We start from the raw sequence: 20,960 nt of genomic DNA on the forward strand, positions 1-20,960 counted from the left end.
AGACAGGCCCTGCTCCCTCCTGCTCACGGCCAACATCTCCCGCCTCCTGGAACCCAACTTGCATCATAACAGGCTCACTTGTCATCTGTTCCCTGAATTCAGTGCCTTAAGAATAGAGGTGTCTACTGAGGGAGGTGCTTGAACTTAAGTGAACTAAATGCTTTTACAACTAGAGGGTTTTCCCTGGAAATGATTTGGAAATGGAGCTGCTGATACGCACTAACAGGTGGGCATCTGGGGCAGTCACACAGGAGGCTTTTTAGGTTCTGATTCCATTGGGAATTAGTGGGATTTGTTATTGTCAAGTTTGATGGAACTTAATCCCAAAAAAAAATGTTTTTATTCTTTTTGGTGTCCCATATGCTATTTCACCATGTAGGCTTAAAGCATTGTAATGCCTTAAAAGTTCATAATTTGAGCTTATTGATTTTCATTAGTAAGTCACTTGATTGGAGTGAGGTGATCTATAGGTTAAAATTTTATCACAGGCTTCTGAATCACCTGAATTACAAGGCAATGCCAGTTTGCATTGGAAGTGTAGATAGTATACTGGGCATTGGTAATCTTATTTAATTCTCTGAGAAGTATAGGTAGCATTCACTCCATTGTAAAGACCCAGAGGAATCGGGTGGAAAGGGAGGTGGGAGGGGGGATCGGGATGGGGAATACGTGTAACTCCATGGCTGATTCATGTCAATGTATGACAAAACCCACTGAAATGTTGTGAAGTAATTAGCCTCCAACTAATAAAAAAATAAATAAATAAATAAAATAAAGATAGAGACTGCGTCATCACTGGTGTCATACAGCAGGTAGCGAAGAGCTGACCTGATATTTGATCAGAGACTTAGCTCTATAGCTCTGAAAGTTAAGTTCTTTCCACCATATTCATTAAATTTGACCTGTTTGCAAATCATAAGTAGCTCTGAAAATGTTTTATTTCTCATCTCATTGCAGTGATCAGTTAAGTAACATTTTTCACATTCTCCCTTTTCCTGTCTTGTCTCCTCCCCACTGTCTTAGGGCATACTCCTTCCACGTTACCGCAGATGGTCAGATGCAGCCCGTCCCCTTCCCCCCAGACGCCCTTATCGGCCCCGGCATCCCCCGACACGCTCGCCAGATCAACACCCTGAATCATGGGGAGGTGGTGTGCGCAGTGACGATCAGCAACCCCACGCGACACGTGTACACAGGTGGGAAGGGCTGCGTCAAGGTCTGGGACATCAGCCACCCTGGCAACAAGAGCCCCGTCTCTCAGCTCGACTGTCTGGTGAGTGAGCATGAATGAACATGTTTTAAGCCTTCATTCACAAAATAGGCTGGATGTACCAACAGCATGCAGATTGATCCTAAGTGGGTGGCTGTCTTCAGTGGTTTGTGGTTTTTAACTCGCCTCTTGTCTTCTTTGAGTGACTCCAGGTAGATTCATCTGGTTCATCACATGTGGCAGGTACTCCAGTAGTTTTCATTCACCCTCCCCAGTTCCTGGGAGCAGGCACTTTACTTGTTTTCCTGTCCGATTAAAAAAGTTTAAGAAAACTAAGACAGGACTTCCTTGGAAGTCTGGACTAGACTCTGCACTAGAGGGATGGGTTCAGTCCGTGATTGGAGAACTAAAATTCCATATGCCACTTGGCGGTAGCCCCAAAAAAAAGACTAAGAGCCCATGGTGGTTTCTGTGAGAGTGCTCCCAATTATCAAAATCTGTCACTTTTTGAAGACAAGCAACTTAATACTTCATGTCATAAATGCTACTATTGCTGCTGCTAAGTCACTTCAGTCATGTCCTACTCTGTGCGACCCCATCCCTGGGATTCTCCAGGCAAGAACACTGGAGTGGGTTGCCATTTCCTTCTCCAATGCATGAAAGTGAAAGAAAGTGAAGTCGCTCAGTCGTGTCCGACTCTTTGCGACCCCATGGACTGCAGCCTACCAGGCTCCTCCGTCCATGGGATTTTCCAGGCAAGAGTACTGGAGTGGGGTGCCATTGCCTTCTCCGATGATAAACGCTTGCTACCCCCTTATCTGTCTCATGGGTATTCGTCCTTCAGTTACTTAAGAAATTTCAGTTTGATTTTTCTTCCTTGGGTAGACAGGAGAATTTTTGCAGCAGCACAGAGCTAAATCAGTTTACTATAGTTACACAAGACTCCCCTAACCTCATGAGCTGAGGACTTGTCTTTTTTTCTGTCACTTAACACACCTTGGCCAAGCCTTGCCTCCGGTTGGGCCTGCTTAATCAAGCCCACAGTGTCCCTCGGCCAGGTAATGCTGGGCCTGGCAATCGGAAGGGACTGCAAGGTGTCTAAGTCCTTGGCACTTTCTTGGCGGCAGAGAAGCAGGGCCTTGCAGCAGCCAGATCTCTGTACCCAGTTTCCAGGCCTGGCTGCTCCAGGGTGATGAGGGCTGCTGAGTCTGTAGGTGCAAATGACTCTGGCGGCTGGTTGACTTGCTGGTGGTGGGAGTGGGTCTACATCTTTGTATTTTCATGCTAATTAAGATTAAATATCTCAGTACTAAATTTTGTAGATCAAGTTTAAGTACTTCCTTAATTTCATGTAATTTGCTAGCATTAATCCACTTTATCATTGTCATAAGTGAAAATGGCTCATTAAAGCCAGGAGGGAACACAATACTTTTATGGATTTCTGCTCTCATGTTAATGCTGTTTTCCTTTCCTCATGAGTAACCTCTTGATGGGTTTTGTCTCTACAGAACAGGGATAACTACATCCGTTCCTGCCGATTGCTCCCTGATGGTCGTACCCTAATTGTGGGAGGGGAAGCCAGTACCCTGTCCATCTGGGACCTGGCGGCTCCCACCCCGCGCATCAAGGCAGAGCTGACGTCCTCGGCCCCCGCCTGCTACGCCCTGGCCATCAGCCCCGACTCCAAGGTCTGCTTCTCCTGCTGCAGCGACGGCAACATCGCCGTGTGGGACCTGCACAACCAGACGCTGGTGAGGTGGGTCAGCAGGACCCTGCGCCAGGGCCGAGGACTTATCTGTGCTGTGCCAGGGAGCTGTGTGTGTGTATTTTCAAAAAGATGAAATACAACTATCTTACTCAAATTGTTAAGAGGAGAGAGCCATTTTAAAATGCTGTAAAATCTTGTTTTCTGCACCATTTGAACTTTATTGGATAAGGACTTCTTTGTTCTTTTTTTTTGAATTATACTAAGCACATCCAATTCACATTTTAAAATATGAGGTTGATTTTACATAATTAATACATGTAAGGTGTCCATGAGCTTATTAGACACCTATAATTTGTTAGCCATCTGTGCTAACAAGCCATCCTTGTTGATAGACACTCGTTGAGAAGGTTCACCGTGTGTGGCTGTCTCCTTGGTGCCATGTATATCTGACACATTCTTTCCTTTTGACAAATAATCGTTGAGCTTGTACACTGGGCCCAGGTGTTGCGTCTGGTGTACCTCACCCTGAAAAGGTTTAGATGATCTAGTCCCACCTTCCAGAAGGAATAGAAGTAATGGTATTTGTGTAGAAATGAGGTGATACAGGATTGGCACTGATAGGAAAAGCCCTGAAGCACATGCGATCTTCAGGCATCAACACCTGGGAGAGCAGGAGACAAGAGGTGTGAACCGCTGACGGGTCTGCGGAGATTGTGATGGAGCCCAGCGACAGGGTGAAGGAGAGGAGACCCCTGCCGTCCATCTGTAACTTATTTTGCAGGATGCAACTCTATGAGTGATTCCAAAAACAAAGTAGTCATCACTTTTTTCCCTTTAGGGTAAGGTTCTTATGAGGAACTGCTTCTAATCCCCACCCCCAGCACCCGTTTCTTACACATTTTACGTGCTCCTTGGGCAGCCTCATATGGTTGCATTGTTGCTCAATGGCAGAATTTGTCCTGCCCCTTCCTATGCTGCCCCCCCCCCCCCCGCCCCCAGAGCTTTCAGAAGGGAAAGATCTGCTACATCCTCCTACCTTCTCTCCTTCCTTCATATCCCAAGGATAGAGTAGGTCTCAGATGGTATATTTGATTAATTCTTATTCATGTAGCTGTGTTCTCTTGTTTCAGATGGACATCTTTTTCCTATCAGTTATTTCAGTCATGTTTTAGCATATGAGTAATTTGAAGAGTACTTCCTAAGTTTTCATAAATAAAAAGTGCAAGAGATTCAGCATCTCAATTAAACTTTAATCTCTCTACATATATGCTCTGTTATTATTTTGAATAATAGAAAACCTAATAAACCAAAAGGACATTTACCAATCAGGCCTGCAGTGAAACTGATGACTGAGGAATTCTAAACTAAGTTCACCTAAAAACTTACAAAGTTCAAGGACTTTTCTCCATGTTGGCATCCTCAGGCAGTTCCAGGGCCACACGGACGGGGCCAGCTGTATCGACATCTCCAACGATGGCACCAAGCTGTGGACGGGCGGCTTGGACAACACGGTCCGGTCCTGGGACCTGCGCGAGGGGCGGCAGCTGCAGCAGCACGACTTCACCTCCCAGGTGCGGCCCGGCCCTGCCGTCTTAGAGACCGGGTTGTGTGGGTATGTGAGAGACTTGAGCAGCGGTTCGTTCACCACGTGGCCGGGTGGCACGAGTGGTAAAGAACCCGCCTCCTGATGCGAGAGACATAAGAGATGCGGGTTCGATCCCTGGTTGGGAAGATCCCCTGGAGGGGGAGGACATGGCAGCCCACTCCAGTATTCTTGCTGGAACATCCAATGGACAGAGGAGCCTGGTGGGCTGCAGTCCATAGGGTTGCAAAGGATCGGACACGACTGAAGTGACTTGGCACACCCACGACTTTGTGAGATACATGAGAGACTCCAGCAGCAGTGCCTTTACCGTGTGACAGTCACTTTTGACGCTGAATTAGATAAGGAAACTTTTATTATTTATTGTCAGAATACAATGGTGTATATTTTATTGACAGATTTTTTTTTTAATCTCGTTTATTACAAGCTTTTTGCAAACTTTTATTTCCATAACCATTACTCTGTAGACCTTTGAATTTCTCACAATTGATTAGTAAGTTAGATTGTGGACATCTGACTCATTACTTGGGGTTACACGTTTGCCTTTGATTTCTTCCTGCACAATTCACATTGTCTTGATGTCCTTCATCATTTAAGTAGTAGCCCCAGAGGAAGCAGTGCCTCGCCTCCCTGTTAAAGGAAGCGCATCCTCTGTAGCCACCGTCATTGTCTGCTGTTTCCATTCTAGATCTTTTCTCTGGGCTACTGCCCAACTGGAGAGTGGCTGGCCGTGGGGATGGAGAACAGCAACGTGGAGGTGCTGCACGTCACCAAGCCGGACAAGTACCAGCTCCACCTGCACGAGAGCTGCGTGCTGTCTCTCAAGTTCGCCCACTGCGGTAAGCGAGCCCCCTGTGTCTGCCGTCTGCCCTTCCGCCTGCCTGCTGCTGCATTTCAAGTCAGGTCTTCAGTTCAGGGGTGTGTCCCTCCTCGGAATTCTCCTGCTTTCTCACACACGCCTACTTCCCTAATACTGTGTCATTTTCTGGAGTCTATCTACTTCATCCCTGTCCTAAGTATAAATAACTCATTTATACAGTGTGAGAGTGGGCTTTATTTTTCCAGTGAAAAGAAACTTACTTGTTTCAGATTAGGTAAGTTTTCTGTGTTATCATTGATGCTCTGTAACACAAATCTTGGGATTCTCAAAGAGTAATAAACACTGCCTTTTTTGAAACCCTATTTCTTTAGGCAAATGGTTTGTAAGCACGGGAAAGGACAACCTTCTGAATGCATGGAGAACACCTTATGGGGCCAGTATATTCCAGGTAACGCTTCACATGTGTAGCCTTCACTCCCAGTATGCTCACCGCATGGTTCTCTGTGCTGTGTGGTTCTCTCTCTTGTTTACATGTTAGAAGTTTCATGTCTTCTCTGAAATTTCATTTTTTGCACTGTGGCTTTTAAAAATTTTGTGTAAAATTTGAGCATTTTGCTTGAATACTAATTAGCATCTTATTAATATTTCTGTCCCCACTACCCCAAAAAGAGTGCTATAGGAAACTAAGGAATTTGGACTAATTTTATAAACTTTTATTAACTCAGTGGTACTTTGTGTAGTTTGTGGAATTATTTGTAGGAGAACTGGATTGTTGGCATGATACACACACACAAGTCTCATCTCTCTTGCTAGTATGTGAGAATTTCATAAGCAAGTCAAAGATTTCCTTTTTAACCTTATGTATTTGGGATGCTATTTCCTAGGTGGTTTTAGGAATAGCATAATAGATTTGCAGCCTTCTTGACCACGTGGTATTAAGTCATCATAGAGGAGATTAATTCATTTGAATCTAAAACTGCATATATTGAGTGAAAGTACTGTGCAAGGTAGTAAAACAAAAATAGCATATTCATGCTGTCTTGGAGTTTATAATGTAATAGAGGAGTTTTTGTATCATAGCTTTTGGACGGTCCCAGCCAGCACTTTTTTAAAAGATGTATTTATTTTTGGCTGTGCTGGGTCTCTGCTGCTGTGTGCGGACTTTCTCTAGTTGCAGTGTGCAGGCTTCTCATTGTGGTGGCCTCTTTTGTTGAGGAGCGTGGGATCTAGGCTCATGGGCTTGGTAATTGCAACTTTGGGGCCCTAGAGTGTGGGCTGAGTAGTTGTTGTACATGGGTTTTGCTGCTGCAAAGCCTGTAGAATCTTCCTGGACCAGAGATGGAACTCATGTCCCCACATGAGCACACAGATTCTTAACCACTGGACTACCAGGGAAGTCCCCAACCAGCACTTTTTTGAAAAATGAAAGTATTTTAAGAGTATATCTTTTTATCATAAGTGTGTTGTATCTGCTGGTTTGGGGAGTAAAATGTATTTAATTCAGGTTGCGATCTGAACATTTGAGAAATGGTGGTAGTAGGTTAGCATCTACATGTCAAATATTTATTTATTTTTTTTGCCTGTTCAAAGCCCCAGTAAAATCTTGTGGGATTTGTTTGTTTATTTAGCACAGTTAAAAGTTAACCGTGAATGCTTTGCAATTGGTGTAGTTGGATGTGGTACTGGAATTCTGTGAGGGGTACATTTTTCCTCCTAACTATTGAACTCACTCCCACTTGCAAATTTACGTTCTGTTTTTACATGAGGGTTAACTAGGATTTATATTAGAAATAGTTTTACATTCCTTGTCTCAAAAAAAATAGTCTTTTCAGTGCAGTTCCCCCTTATTTAACCTCATCTAGACTCTGAGACTAACCCTCTGAGGTGGCAGACGGGTAAAATAGGGCCAGACAGGTTAAGTGATGATGTCTAGTGTTCTGCAGCTCCCATCTACACCCAAGCCATCTGAGTGGAACCAAGGGTTCCCATACTGAGAACACTGCCCTTCGCTGGAGACCAGGATCTGAAGCAAAGCCTTCCGTCGTCAGCAGGGCGCTTGTACCTTGGACTTGCCTGGCGCTCAGCTCCCAGTCTTCCCCGCCCCCGCCCCAGTACCGAGGCAGAGGGAAGTGTCAGTGGGAAGGCACCTGGCCCAGCCTTTCTAAGAATAGACCTTAAAGGGACTAAGGGGCTGTTTCCTCCTGGGGCTTCTTTTTAGTTAAGGGAACATGCTCTGCTTCTTTTTGCTCTGAGTCCTCCAGTCCTGCCTCTCAATATTCATGGGTTTTTCTTTCAGTCTTTAACGTGTTTGTGTGTCTCTTTCCCAGTCCAAAGAATCCTCATCGGTGCTCAGCTGTGACATTTCTGTGGATGACAAATACATTGTCACTGGCTCTGGGGATAAGAAGGCCACGGTTTATGAAGTTATTTATTAAGGACAAATCTTCATGCGGAATGGACTCCTTCTCCTTGTAGCACTTTTTTCTCTCATCCTTCTGTTCCCCCGCATCCAAAACCAAGGATTTCCTATTACTCATTGCAGTTGTGGAGTCAGCCCCTCCTCCCCCACTTCCTCCCTTGCTATTGAATTGTGAATACTCATTAAGAACCTGTGATATCAAAATCTTCAGCTATCTACTTGGAAGATCATGGATAACCCTACTTAACAGTGAAAGGAATCTTTAATTATGTATTATATCTGTAATATATTTATTTTGTTTAAAGAAGGCTTTCTAACAATGACTGACTAAATAAAGCTGTCTGTTCCTGCATTGGTAATGAAGATGCGTTGTACTTGATACCCGTCCCCCCCTTTTTTTGGCAAAGGAGGGGAAAGGAAGGTTTAAAATAACTGATTAAAAATGTCACTAAATGTAGACTAATGACTGTATAGAGATGTGAAATGTATAATTACATATGGAAGCAATATGTTGCTGTGTTGTTAGATTTTTTGTTTTTGTTTTTACATATTTTAAAAGATGTTCAGAAATTTAAACAATTAGAATGTGACAGACCACATATTCATTTGAGTCTATTCGGACAACTTTAACAAATATATCTATAGCTTTAGATTATACTCGATAAAAGTACTTGGACTTTTTCTTTTTTTTTTCTTTTTTTGACTTGTTGACAAGTGTCTTTGTAATATGTTTTTAATTCCTTTTTTATTGTATAATAGACAGATGAACAAATCAAATTTGGCCTAAAAGGGAGAACTAAATCCCTTCTGGATATTTTTGCCACATTTCTTTGCAAAGGGAGATGTATGCCTTTGGGCAGTTTTGTCTAAGAGAAATTAGGGGCTATTTTTTGGCATGTTCTTTGGGAATGGCACAGATCCAGGGGAGGAGTCCTCCCACTGTGCAGGTCAGGTCTTTTACAAAACAAGGACAGCAGAGGAGGATTTGCAAGGGCCTTCCTCTGAAAACCAGGAAGAATGGACTCTCACCTGGGATGAGGACTTGCTTTCTTTACCTCCGGTTCTTTCCATGTCTTAGTTGGATGTCCCCGAAATGGACACAGGCTGTGCCGTTGTGCCAGAAACATTGTTGTTATCTTTTATGTTGTTGTTGTTGTGTTAAACTATGATATGTGACTCCTTTTTTTAATTATTATTATTTTGTTTGAATGCTTTAAAAAAATCTTTTAAGTCTGTGGATCTGCTGATGTACAGTGCCTTTGCTGCTATGGATCAAAATCAAGAGAACTGTGTAGATAAACTTTATTGTATAAGTAGAAAATTACTTAATTTCATACTAGAAATGGATGGATGCTGCAAGTTGAAACGGACTGTCCATTGACGTTCCTAATGTGGTAGCAGAAAACAAAATGGTGTCTTAAGTGCTTCGTGTTTGATGTCATTAACAGTTTCGTAAAACTCTACAGTGTAGAAAGATTTTGATACTAAACTGTGCATTGTACATAGTTCTAATGCATTGTATTGACCACCAGTACTTCTATAATGGTAGATTGTTTGTGCATTCAGACTTTTAAGCATTAAACATAAGTAACTTCTAGTATGCTTATTTCTAATTCTTTGTTTTGCTGACTTTAGTTTTTTCTTTTTTTTTACTATGCCACTCCTATATATGAAGACTTATTAGTTTTATTCAAGGGAGGTTGTTAAAAAGTCATGAGGGCTTTTTATTGTTGCTCTTTTAATTCTGTCTTTGTTTTCCTGAGAAGAGCTAGAAGGGAGAGTGGATAGAAGTTACTGATGACAGGTTGCTACCAAATATTTATTGATTGCCTCTTTAGTTTGTCAAAAAGTTGGCTTGTTACTCAGAAGTCTTGATGTCTTAGAGCTGTACTGTGCTGTGCTGTTCAGTATGGTTACCACTAGTTAGCCATTTGTGGCTATTTAACTTGATTAAAATTAAAAGTTCAATTTGTCAGTCATACTAACTACATTTCAGATGTTCAGCTTGCCACATGTGCCTAATGGCTATCATGTTGGACTCCATAAATTTGTAGGACATTTCCATCATCACAGAAAGTTCTGTGAGACCAATGGTGCTTTAGAGTTAGCACATGCATGCTATTTCCAGCCTTTGCAAAACATTCCCAACATGATACACTGAAGTCTTTGAAAGCTTAAGATCCCTTGGGCTGCTCCTGGTTGAGTGTGTGAAGCTTCAGCATAAGAAAGCACTTAAAGAATTCTAAACTTTGGGACTCAAAAACCTATCATTTTATAGATCCACTGGGTAGAAAGAAAGCTGAAGATTGGGAGCCTCATGGTGGTCTGGAGTGTCTCAGTGATGTAGCTGTATGAGGTATTGAGTGGTCAGGTGCTAAGAATTTAGCAGTTTTCATCGTGGAAGTAACACTTCAAATGTGAGTGGTATGAGTGCTGCTATATCAGATAGGATAATGTTTTACAGTATTCTTAGCTTAATTATGTTTATCCTTCTTAAAATTTCTTTAAAAGTAATAGCAATTTTTTGAGTAACAGAAAAATCATTTTGGCACAAATAATATGACACTTGCCTACTATGTTGGCACTTGTAGAAGAACATGTTTGCCTCAAGGAGTTAGAGTTCTTGTTTGGTGCCTGGTGGGTCAATCTGTGATGCCTTCAGTTTTTCTCTTTATAAGGAGCCAAAGCACTGGCCCTTATTCTGGATTAAAAATGGAGATGAATGCATAATCAATCCTAGCTTTTTAAAATAAATGGGCATCTTTTTTTCTCATTGCTGAGGTTTTATCAGATTAGATTTTTACGTGTCTGATATCAGTCTCAGGCCTAGATTGATTGCATAACAGTCTTGATGTTATTGATGTTTTAATTACTTGGTCTTCCATAGTTTTTACTCCATGTATGGCCTTGCAGGGTCTGAAGAATGACACAGATAGAATCACCATGAACCAAGGAAAACTTAGTTTCAGTGAAAGAAGAGAATGGTGTATAGGACTTGAAGGTTGACTTACATAGAACTACCTAGAAATAAGGAAAATCCCAGATTGAAGACCTTTCAAGACTGGCAGGTCAAACATAAGGTGATAGATGCTCGCATCTTCAAGTTTATAAATACCTCCCTTGTGGCTGCTACTTTTCTGGCTTTGTAACCTGTGAGCTGCAAAAGATCTCTCTTATCCAGGAATGGTGTGTGCTGAAACTAACCACAGGCTTATAACACCCTGCAAGTGGTTGGTATTCTGCAGCCATGGGATATCCAGAAACCCAGTTTCAAGCTGTCTCATAACCATGAAGTCCTGGGACCCCACAGCCGAGAGCAGGAGATGTTGATGGCACATTCAGAAGGCCGCGTTCTGGACAGAAGCACATACAGCAAGACGTTGAGTAGCTAGACCACCAGCAATGCCCTCCGCTGTCAAGACAGCCAGTTTTGTATCCTCAGCTGAACACTCTTGGACTGGCAGCATATAACTTCGGGGATTTGTCAACTGATATTTTTGCCAGTTGTAAGGGAATTTGTACTGGAATACCTTGCCTGGCATTAAGTAAGCAGTTAAAAAAGTATAAAGATGTGGGTACCCAAAGAAATTCTTTTGACTTTCTTCGGTGTACTTTTCTATAGCTACCAGCTCCTGGGTAACCTATAGAGTGAGGTCAGCAGTGAGCCTAGGGTCTGACCACCCCTCAGTTTCCCACTGGGGCATCAGCAGCAAAAAGTAGTCTTGCCACCATCCGTGTATTTTGTTTGTTTTGAGCTAATTGCGTTTATCTGCCTTTCAGTTCAAGCTTCCATTCAGAGCTGACAGTGGAAATACTTTCATTTTTAACAACCCAAGCACTTCAGAAAGCCTCTCATGTGTCATAACATTGTAACACCAGGGCTGTTCTGGTGCTAGGAACTAACTTTGCTTATAAGCTTGTGTGAACGTTGTGTTTTAGTCTTACTTGGGTTTCTGGCAGCGAGTGACAGAATTTTTTGGGTCCCAGATAGGAACTAGAAGCAGAGCTGAGCTCTCATTTACCTCTCCCCAGGGAAGGAGATTCTCAGCTGGGATCTTAGCTGTTTGGCCCACAGGGAAGGGGAGTTCCCACAGGGCTGCCTTCAGTCCAGAGGAAAAGCACAAGCACGTGTTTTCACCAAAGTCGCTCTGGCTGATCTCACAGCAGGCCTAGACAGGCTGGATGCTGAATTTACACAGAAGGGCACAGAGCTTCAGAGGAGAAAAGTGATTTTCCCAAACTCTGTCTTCCAAAGAAGATAAGTCAGTGTGAACCCCAAGGCTCTGGACTTGCAGCTGGGGCCACCGCCTCGTGGGGCAGGTGGGAAGGAGGATGGAAAGGGAATCTTCCAGATGCTCTCACCTTGCTCCTCTTTGTTGCTTTTCCCATGACTTAACCAGCCTGGAGACTTCTGCGTCACAGCCCATCTTTAAAACTCCTGGAGTCAATTGCATACCGTATGTTGAGTTCCTGCATGTGAGTAGTCACTGTGTACTTGAGGCAAAGACACACCGTGGGCTAGTAGATTTACCCATGCCTGACCCCGATATCTTACTGCCTCAGGCAGGAAGCCCCAACCACCGCCACTGCCCCCACCCCAGTTAGACTTGACATTGTGGTTTGATGAAAATATTTGGAACTAAGAAGTTTTCTGTTCTTTTGACAGGAAACTTAAACTCACATAAAAGGGATGATTTATTTGAATTGGGTGCCGCAAACAAACACATACTAAAAGTACATATGAGGTGTTTGGGTGTTGAGAATTTAGGCAGTAATTTTTTTGACTCTGTTTAGATGGAGCCCACGCTAATTCCCAAATGGTTTCTAGTGACCCATCGTTTCTCCCCAGACCTAGGTAGTAGTTGGTCATTTCTCAATCTTTATTCAGTTTTTCCACAGCATCTTCTAAAAGAAGCTGGTGGTACCCTGGCTGTGTTTTGTGTGGTGGAAAGAGTGAGCTGAGTTAGGTTTTTTTGTTCTTCCAGGAGGCTGGGAAGTAGCAGGAGAATGAGTTGGTGGGAATTATGTCAGAGAAAACTGTCAGGGCAAGAATGTGCCCATGGACCAACAGCACGTGGACAGGGCAAGACCCCATCAGGAACCACCTTGAGGAATGGAGTGAGATCCCCGACACATGCATCCAGCACAGAGTCTTCCTTAAAACAACTTCACATTATTTGAAGAACTTCAGACACCTCTGTGCCCCCAAAGAGTTCAGCTTCAATACTCCTCACCTTGTTGTTTACGGATCAAGTCTTAGCATCATGCATCCAACTCAGAGAAGCCTGGTGCTGCCAAGAACCAAGCACCACCGCCAAAGGCTGTTGGGCTTTCCCAGATGACTGAAAACAGCGTTTACAGGACCTGTTGAAGTCTTCTGTTGAGCTTTACTCTTCAGTCTCCTGCAGACCCGCACAGCCTAGGGAGACACTCAGTGTCAATGAAATGTGATTTCAGGCTTTATGGCTGGGCCAGGAAGGTAACGGTGTCCAAGCGGATGGTCAGTCAACACTACTGCGTGCACATGGTTAGGCCTCAAGTTCTCTTGTCAGCAAGAGCAGCCTCCTGGGCGCAAGGTGGCGGTTGTGAAGGTTGCTCTGAGAGGACAGAGGCCTTGATTCACAGATACCTGTTCCTGACCGAGTCTTAAAAGCAAACCATAAAGTGCCCCTAGTGAGACTTTTAGAGTGTTCAAGGCTGCCTAAAATGGAAGGATTTACCTCCAGCCCCTGAAGGGCGGTGGGTGTGTGTTCGCATCAGGAGGGTCAGGCCCAGGTGATTGCCCTGGACCGATGCCAGCTTTGCAGACTTCCTCATGTGCAGGCAGCCTTGAGCAGGAGCACCAAACATACTTGAGTTCAATACCTACAGACTTGTGGCAGACGGCGTCTCCACCCCATGGCCTTTTGTGCTTGTTTGAACATGTCTTTTTCTAGCAGAAGATTTGTTTTCACATGAGTTACAACAGCATTACGGTGTCTTTTTCCTAATAACATGCTATTAGATTTGTGGAATTCTTGCAAACCTGGAACCTAGATCTCAGACCTGCAAGAGTGAATAAGATAAGGCAAGTTGGTGTCATTTGAGCTTATAAAGGTTTTATCTTTTTTCTGTTCCTTTATTGAGATATAATTGACACATAACATTGTAAGTTGACAATATATAATGTAGTGATTTGATACACATATAATGTTGCAAAATGACTGCCACAATAAGGTTAGTTAACACACCCACCACTTCAGTAACTGTGTGTAGTGAGAATATTTTAAGATTTACTGTCAGAGCAGCTTTCAAGTATACAATTCAGTACTGTTCCATAGAGTCACCATGCTGAATATTGGAGCCCCAGAATGTACTGTAACTGGAGGTTTGTTTCCTTTGGCCAGTGCCTCCCCTATTTCCCCCCAGTCCCTCTTGCCTTATCCCCACATCCCTGGAGACCACTATTCTATGCTGTTTCTGTGAGTTTGGCTTTATTTAGATTTTGTGTCTAAGTGGAATCAGAGAGTATTTGTCTTTTTCTGTCTGACTTATTTCAGTTAGCATCATGCCCTGGGGGTCCATCCATGTTGCGAACATTAGAATTGCTTCCTTTCTCCTAGCTGAGTAATGTTTGTGTGTGTGACTGTGTATCACATTTTTGTAACCCATGTGTTGATGGACACTTCGGTTATTTCCATTTCTTGGCTATTGTGAATAATGCTGCAGTGAACATGGGGGTACAGATACCTCTTCAAGATACTGATTTCATTTTCTTTGAATATATGCCCAGAGGTAGGTTTACTGGATCTATTATGTGATAGTTCTATTTTTAATTGATTGAACAATCTATCTCCATACCGTTTTAGTGGCTGTACCAATTTACGTTTCCACCAAAAGCACGTGAGGGTTTCATTTTCTCTGTATGTTCACCAACATGTATGTGTTCTTTGAGAAAAAAATATTTAGGTCCTGTACTCATTTTTAAATCAGATTATTTTTTGCTATTATGTTGTATGAATTTGTTGACTATTTTGGATTTGAACTTCTTACCTGATTGTGAATTGCAAATATCTTCTTCCATTTCATGGGTTGCCTCTTTATTTTATTGGTTTTTTTTTCCTTTTGCGGTGCAGACAGCTTTTTAGTTTGAAGTAGCCCCACTTGTTTATTTTAAATGTTGTTGCTTATGTTTTTGGTATACCTCGAAAATGCCAAGATCATTGTGAAGGAAATTTTGCCCAATATTTTCTTCTAGGAGTTTATAATTTGAGGTCTTGCATTTAAGTCTTTAATCCATTTTGAGTTAATTTTTGTGGGTGGTTTAAGATAGGGGTCCACCTTATTATTTTGCGTGTGATTATCCAATTTTAACACCATTTATGGAGAAGACTACTAATGTCTTTTCCCCATTGTGTATTCTTAGGTGCCTTGTCGTGTACTCGTTAGCTGTATAGATATGGATTTATTTCTGGACTCTCAATTCTGTGCCATTGGCCTCTGTTCTTATGCTGGTACTATGCCGTTTTGATTACTCTATCTTTGAGGTGTAGTTTGAAATCAGAGAACATACTTCTAGCTTTGTTATTTTTTTCTCAAGATTGTTTTTGTTATTCAGGGTCTTTTGTGTTTCCATACAAATTTTAGCATTGTTTTTTTTTTATTTCTGTGAAAAATGCCACTGAAATTTTGATAGGGATTATGTTGATTCTGTAGATGACATTGGGTAGTATGGATTTTTTGACAGTGTTCTGATCTACAAACACAGGCTATCTTTCCATTTATCTGTGTTCTTTTCAATTTCTTTGATCATAGTTTTCAATGTAGAGATCTTTCACCTCCTTGGTTAAATTTATTTCTAAGCATTTTATTGATTTTCATTGTATTCCACCCAGAGGCACTCTACAATCAAGCACATTAATATTTCTGGGACAAAACAAATGTTCATGCTAAATGGAGTAAGTGACAACTATACTTCTACACCTCAGTTCAGGGTAATTTTGCTCCACATGCATCATGAAAAAATGTCTGGTATTCTTTGATTTTTCCATCTTGGAAATGGAAGTGAAGGATTTGTGAACCTGTACTCCTGTATCATTGTGGACAGTGACTACAGCCATGAAATGAAAAGACACTTTCTCCTTGGAAGGAAAGTTATGACAAACCTAGACAGCATATTAAAAAGCAGACATTAGTTTGCTGACAAAGGTCTGTATAGTCAAAGCTGTGGTTTTTCCAGTAGTCATGTACAGATACAAGAGTTGGGCCATAAAGAATGCTGAGTGCTGAAGAATTGATTCTTTAAATTCGTGGTGCTGGATAAGACTCTTGAGAGTCCCTTGGACAGCACAGAGATCAAACCTGTCAATCCTAAAGGAAATCAACCCTGAATATTCATTGGAAGGACTGATGCTGAAGCCAAAGCTCCAATACTTGGCCACCTGATGCAAAGAGCTGACTCATTGGAAAAGACCCTGAAGCTAAGAAAGATTGAGGGCGGGAGGAGAAGAGGGGGGCAGAGGATGAGATGGTTGGATGGCATCATCGACTCAGTGGACTTGAGTTTGGGCAGACTCCAGGAGATGGTGAGGGACAGGGAAGCCTGGTGTGCTGCAGTCCATGGGGTTGCAGAGCCGGACATGACAACAACAATTCCTGTTGTCCCCATTTTACAGATAGAAATCAGAGCCACAGAGGTCAAGTGGCTTGAATGACAGTAGGTTATTCTATTGTGTCAGCATGTCAGTGACTGGAACAAGGTTGCTCAGGTGTTCTTCTGGCTCCCTCTGTTATACTGCGGTCTCATCCCTGTATACCCTTCCAAACCTTCTGCATTTCTTCTAATCAGTTACTAAAAATTACCCATTATGCCTAAGAAAAATACCACATTTTTCCTTTAAAAAGAAAAAAAAAGGGCCTGAACTTTGCTACCACGTCCTCATCTCTGAGAAGCTTACTTCTTGGTTTGGTCCTATTTTTCTGTGTGACAGAATCTGACTTTTAGACAAAAGCCATTATTGAAAAAGCAATATACTTTAATGATAACAAAAACGTCAAAACAGCAGCAAAAAACATGAAGCATCAAAATACCTTTAAAAGAACTTGCTGATTGGAAATGTCTTAATCCATGTTTTGTTTTTCTCTTTTAAACCTCAAATGTCCATAGTTTTATTTTTTTTTTTTATATTACTCTTTTGATAAAATGGTGTATTTCGTTTTGGCCTTGTTTTTGTTTTGTTTTGCTTTGTTTGAAAAGTACTTTGTAGTATGTACACAATAGTCTTGTTGGAAAGATGGGTCACACGGGAAGATTTTCTTTGATTACCAGTGTGTGTTTTGATTCGTGAGCTCATAAAAGCCCAACCACGGCGGTTAAAACAGAATTGTTTACAGTCGTGTTATAACTGCACTGAGATAATAGGAAGCCCTGCTCACAGGATAGATTGAGCTGCGAGGCAAAGAACAGAGATTGCTCGAAATCCTGGGAGCCACTATTCCGAATCCGCAAAGGCGTTTGATCCAGTGCTCTAATTTGGGGACAGTTTGATTATGTACCCTGCATGCTTGCTCTCAGATGCCTGTATGAAACACATTGATTCTCTCCATCACCAAGAAAGGAACTCTTAGGGAATTCAGAGAGATGAGTTTGTAGTATTTTAATTAGGGTCTCATCACAGAATTTGGACCAAAAAGTTACTGTCTGAATTGCTCTCCTGTGAAAAAACAAGGGCTGCCCAGAGCCAGTGCAGGTATGTATAGCTATTTAGACGATGTGTAATTGATCCCTGAGGAGAATTGCACAGCTATGAATGTTTTAAGTGTGTTCTCAGGGTCATCTTTTAGGGATGTTGCAGAGTTATAATCTTGTTCATCTATGTGGTCCTGACAAACCTCTCCTGAAATCTCCAGCCATCCAGGGAGGTATCACTGTGTCCAGTATTGAACACTGATGCCTTGCATCACCCTCTCTCTGGAGATAAGGATTGTACACAATGCCGGTGACAGGCGCATCAGCCAATAGTGAATGTTCACTCTTCCCTTGGGTAACCTCCCCCCCCACCCCCGCCCTCAGGCATTTCCAGTGGATATTTGCTCTCTTGACTATTATAAGACTAACTTATGTGTACAGAAGTTTCCCTGTAAAGTGTGGCAATAATCAAGCAGATTAGCAAGTATGTTGAAATTTTTCTACAACTTTTTACAATGCAGGTAGAGACTTTTCTAAAAGAAAAATTTCTAATCCAATGTTTCCTAAGACCAAATCTTAATGTCTAAGCAAATACCCTATCAGACGTGTTTGGGGCTCCCAATGTTAAAGGGATGTTGATGGGAAAGTTGGTCTTTTTTGCCACATATCTTTCTGAGATGTTTTTTTTAGCATTATCCATGTGGCTCAAGTTAAATTCCTTAAAACCTAAAGTTTGCTAATGCTGAGTTGTAAAAGTCCTATTGCACGTGTGTGTACCATCATGGTGACTTAGGAAAATAGGCTTTATAATTAGGCTGGTAGATGATTGAGAACAAATCTGAGAGGAGTTAAATATCTATTCATTTATTCAATAAGTGCTTATTACATAGCTCCTCTGTGTTTTAAAGAACTGAGTTAGGCACTGGGGATACAGACATGGTCCCTGACCTCATGGACTCCAGCATGGAATAGGCCTGCATGTGGGCAGTTAAGTGATGGCAGCGTGGGTGGGTGGCCAGGACACCCAGGGGCGTTCAGGACACTGTAGGACTACATGGAGGGAAGCATGACCCAGACTGGTGTGGGGTCAGGGAGGCTTCTGGAAGAAGTGACATCTAAGCCCAAACGTGAACAGTACATAAGGATTGGTCAGATAGGTAGTTTGTGTATATGGGGGGGGGGGGGGGGTGGGGGGGGGGGTGGGGCGGGGTGTGAAATAATGCAATAGGAAACAAATGCAAATGCCCAGAGGTGACAGACAGCATGGAGACTTCCAAAACTGTGGGCGCCCTTTGGTGTGGCTGGTGATTAGGGTGCGGGGGTGGGGGTGGGAGCTCAATAACCAAAGGCAGCTAGACCCTAAGACCCTCATCAGCCACTTAAGGATCTTCAGCTTTCATTAAGGGCAGCGAGGACCTATAGAGGATTCAAAGCAGAGGAGTAATATTATCAGGTACTTATTTTGAGAGGATCACCCAGGTACACATGAAAAATAAAGCAGGAGAATGGGCTGAGCCCAGAAATTACTTAGGAAGCTATAGCAGCAGCTCCGGTGAAACAGGAGGCCAGCCTTGAACAAGGATGGTGACACTGGGAGTGTGAACAGGTCCCCGGAACATTGAGGGGGATAGACTTGACCAGGACTGGGTGATTTATTGAATGCTGAATTACGGTGGTTATTCAATTATTTTTCTGTTCCATTAGCACTCAACAGAAAGTGACCTTGACAAATGTAAGTGACAAAGGGATTTCCTGGAAGGCAATTGGGATAGGCCACAACAGCCTGGGGTCCAGAAAGCAGAAAACTTCATCTTTTCAAAGTCTACCGAAGTCCAAGCAGCCACTTTTTTCCTAGAGTGCTGCCATAAAATGTGTTTGTTCTAATCATTTCTTGCCTCTCAGATATATTCATTCAGAATTCAATTTCAGGGTGCAGCCAGGGTTGGTGTGTTCTGTTAGCATCACAGTGGAAGAAAGAGGGGCAGGGCCATAGGAGTGGACAGCCCAGTGGCGTGGAGGGAGTGATAGAGGGAGGTGTCCAGTGTGGGCCTTGATCCCTGGGGGGCATGATGGGGATGATGGTGGTACCTCCCCTGAGAGAGCAAAAGGAGCGGTATGGGGAGTGGCATTTAGTACAGGGCATACACACAAAGAAAGTGAAAATACAAGTCTAGAGTCGGAGAAAAATGTCTAGGCCGAGGAGGTAGTCATCAGTATCACGTTGTAATAGAATCCAGGGGGATGGAGGAGATGGTGTAAGGATGGTGTAGTATGCAGGGGAGGGAGGCTTGGCAGAATGTACAAAATTGAGGTGGGTGAGTCTACAAGGAAAGAAAGGTAAAATAAGTTGAACACGGGCCATATTCCAGCTCTGTGATGGTGCCAATGATCCCCACTTCCTGGTTTTCACACTTGTGTGTAGCCTCCCTCCCACACTGCCAGAATCCATCTGTGTAATCCATAGGATGTGCAGGTTATAGGAGGTCATGGAAGACACTGGCTCCTGTTTTGCTGCCATGTTTGTGAGCACCTTGTAAAGAGGTCCGTTATGATGAGCATCTCAGGTCTTCAGCCAAACCCCTGTGTGAATGACCTTAGAGGTAGATCCTCTAGCCCAAGTCATACCTTGTTTGTAAAGTCGTGAGAGACCCCGAACCCTCACCACCCAGGTCAGCTGCTCCCAGATTTCTGACCCACATAAACTGAGATGGTAAATTTTTTGCTGCTTTAAACCACTAACTTTTGAGGCAATTATACAGCAATAAATAACAGGCTCTTTGTAGCTTAGATCTTGATTTTTTTTCCTCCTCCATTGATTCAGTTCCCACTCTCCAGTTCTCTTTGCATCACGTTTCATTTCTGATCTCCCTCCAAATTACTAATAAAAATCAAAGAAAGCTAACATTTTCCACCTATCAAACTGGAAAATACTTTTTCAAAATCCAGTGTTAGAGACATTGTCATATACTGCAGATGAGAGTTGAAATTAATACAACTTTTCTGAAACACTTTAGGGAAATGTACTTCAGTCATTTTAATAATGTGTATTAGTTTTGATTCAAAAATACAATTTCTATGATTTTGCATTAAGAAAATACCAGAGGACATAAGGTATTTCTTGCTATTGTTGTTGTTTTGAAATCTGGATACAAATGACAGAAACCCAACCTGAAAAGGCATAAGCAAAAACAGAGTTTATTGGTTAGGGGAATCTAAAGGTTTTAAGAACTGAGGTACAGAAAGGCAGACGCAACAGGATCTCAGGAACAATTGGAATCAGAGCTTGAATGTTTCCATGTCTTGTCCCATCACCCTTATCTGCTGTTTTCTGGGTGTTCTTTTATTTTTAGGACAGACTGGCTTTTCCTAACAGTGGGAAGCATTGATCCAATGGATGTTCTTAACAAAGGAGAAGGTATGACTAATCTCAAACTTTGTGAGTTCTAGTACAAAACAATTCTGTGGAAAGACTCTGAAGGCTCAGTCTGGATCAGAAGCTCACCCATGGAATAGTCGGTTGCAGTGGTGGCAAT

The 20,960-nt window shown here is 42.5% G+C and overlaps 1 protein-coding gene across 9 annotated transcripts in view; it reads left to right on the top strand.

Annotated features, from left to right (window-relative positions):
- The window catches only part of TLE4 (TLE family member 4, transcriptional corepressor), a 152,534-nt gene extending 143,177 nt beyond the window's left edge, over positions 1-9,357 (top strand). For all 9 annotated transcript variants that reach the window (XM_043890647.1, XM_043890648.1, XM_043890651.1 and 6 more), the window contains 6 exons: positions 1,024-1,273; positions 2,719-2,966; positions 4,342-4,489; positions 5,210-5,360; positions 5,713-5,789; positions 7,669-9,357. In XM_043890647.1, coding sequence (XP_043746582.1) covers positions 1,024-1,273; positions 2,719-2,966; positions 4,342-4,489; positions 5,210-5,360; positions 5,713-5,789; positions 7,669-7,776 — 982 coding nt within the window. In that variant the 3' untranslated portion in view covers positions 7,777-9,357. The remainder of the gene's footprint in view (positions 1-1,023; positions 1,274-2,718; positions 2,967-4,341; positions 4,490-5,209; positions 5,361-5,712; positions 5,790-7,668) is intronic.
- Positions 9,358-20,960: the final 11,603 nt, after the last annotated feature.

This window comes from Cervus elaphus, chromosome 29 (assembly GCF_910594005.1).
Source record: "Cervus elaphus chromosome 29, mCerEla1.1, whole genome shotgun sequence".
NCBI lineage: Eukaryota > Metazoa > Chordata > Mammalia > Artiodactyla > Cervidae > Cervus > Cervus elaphus.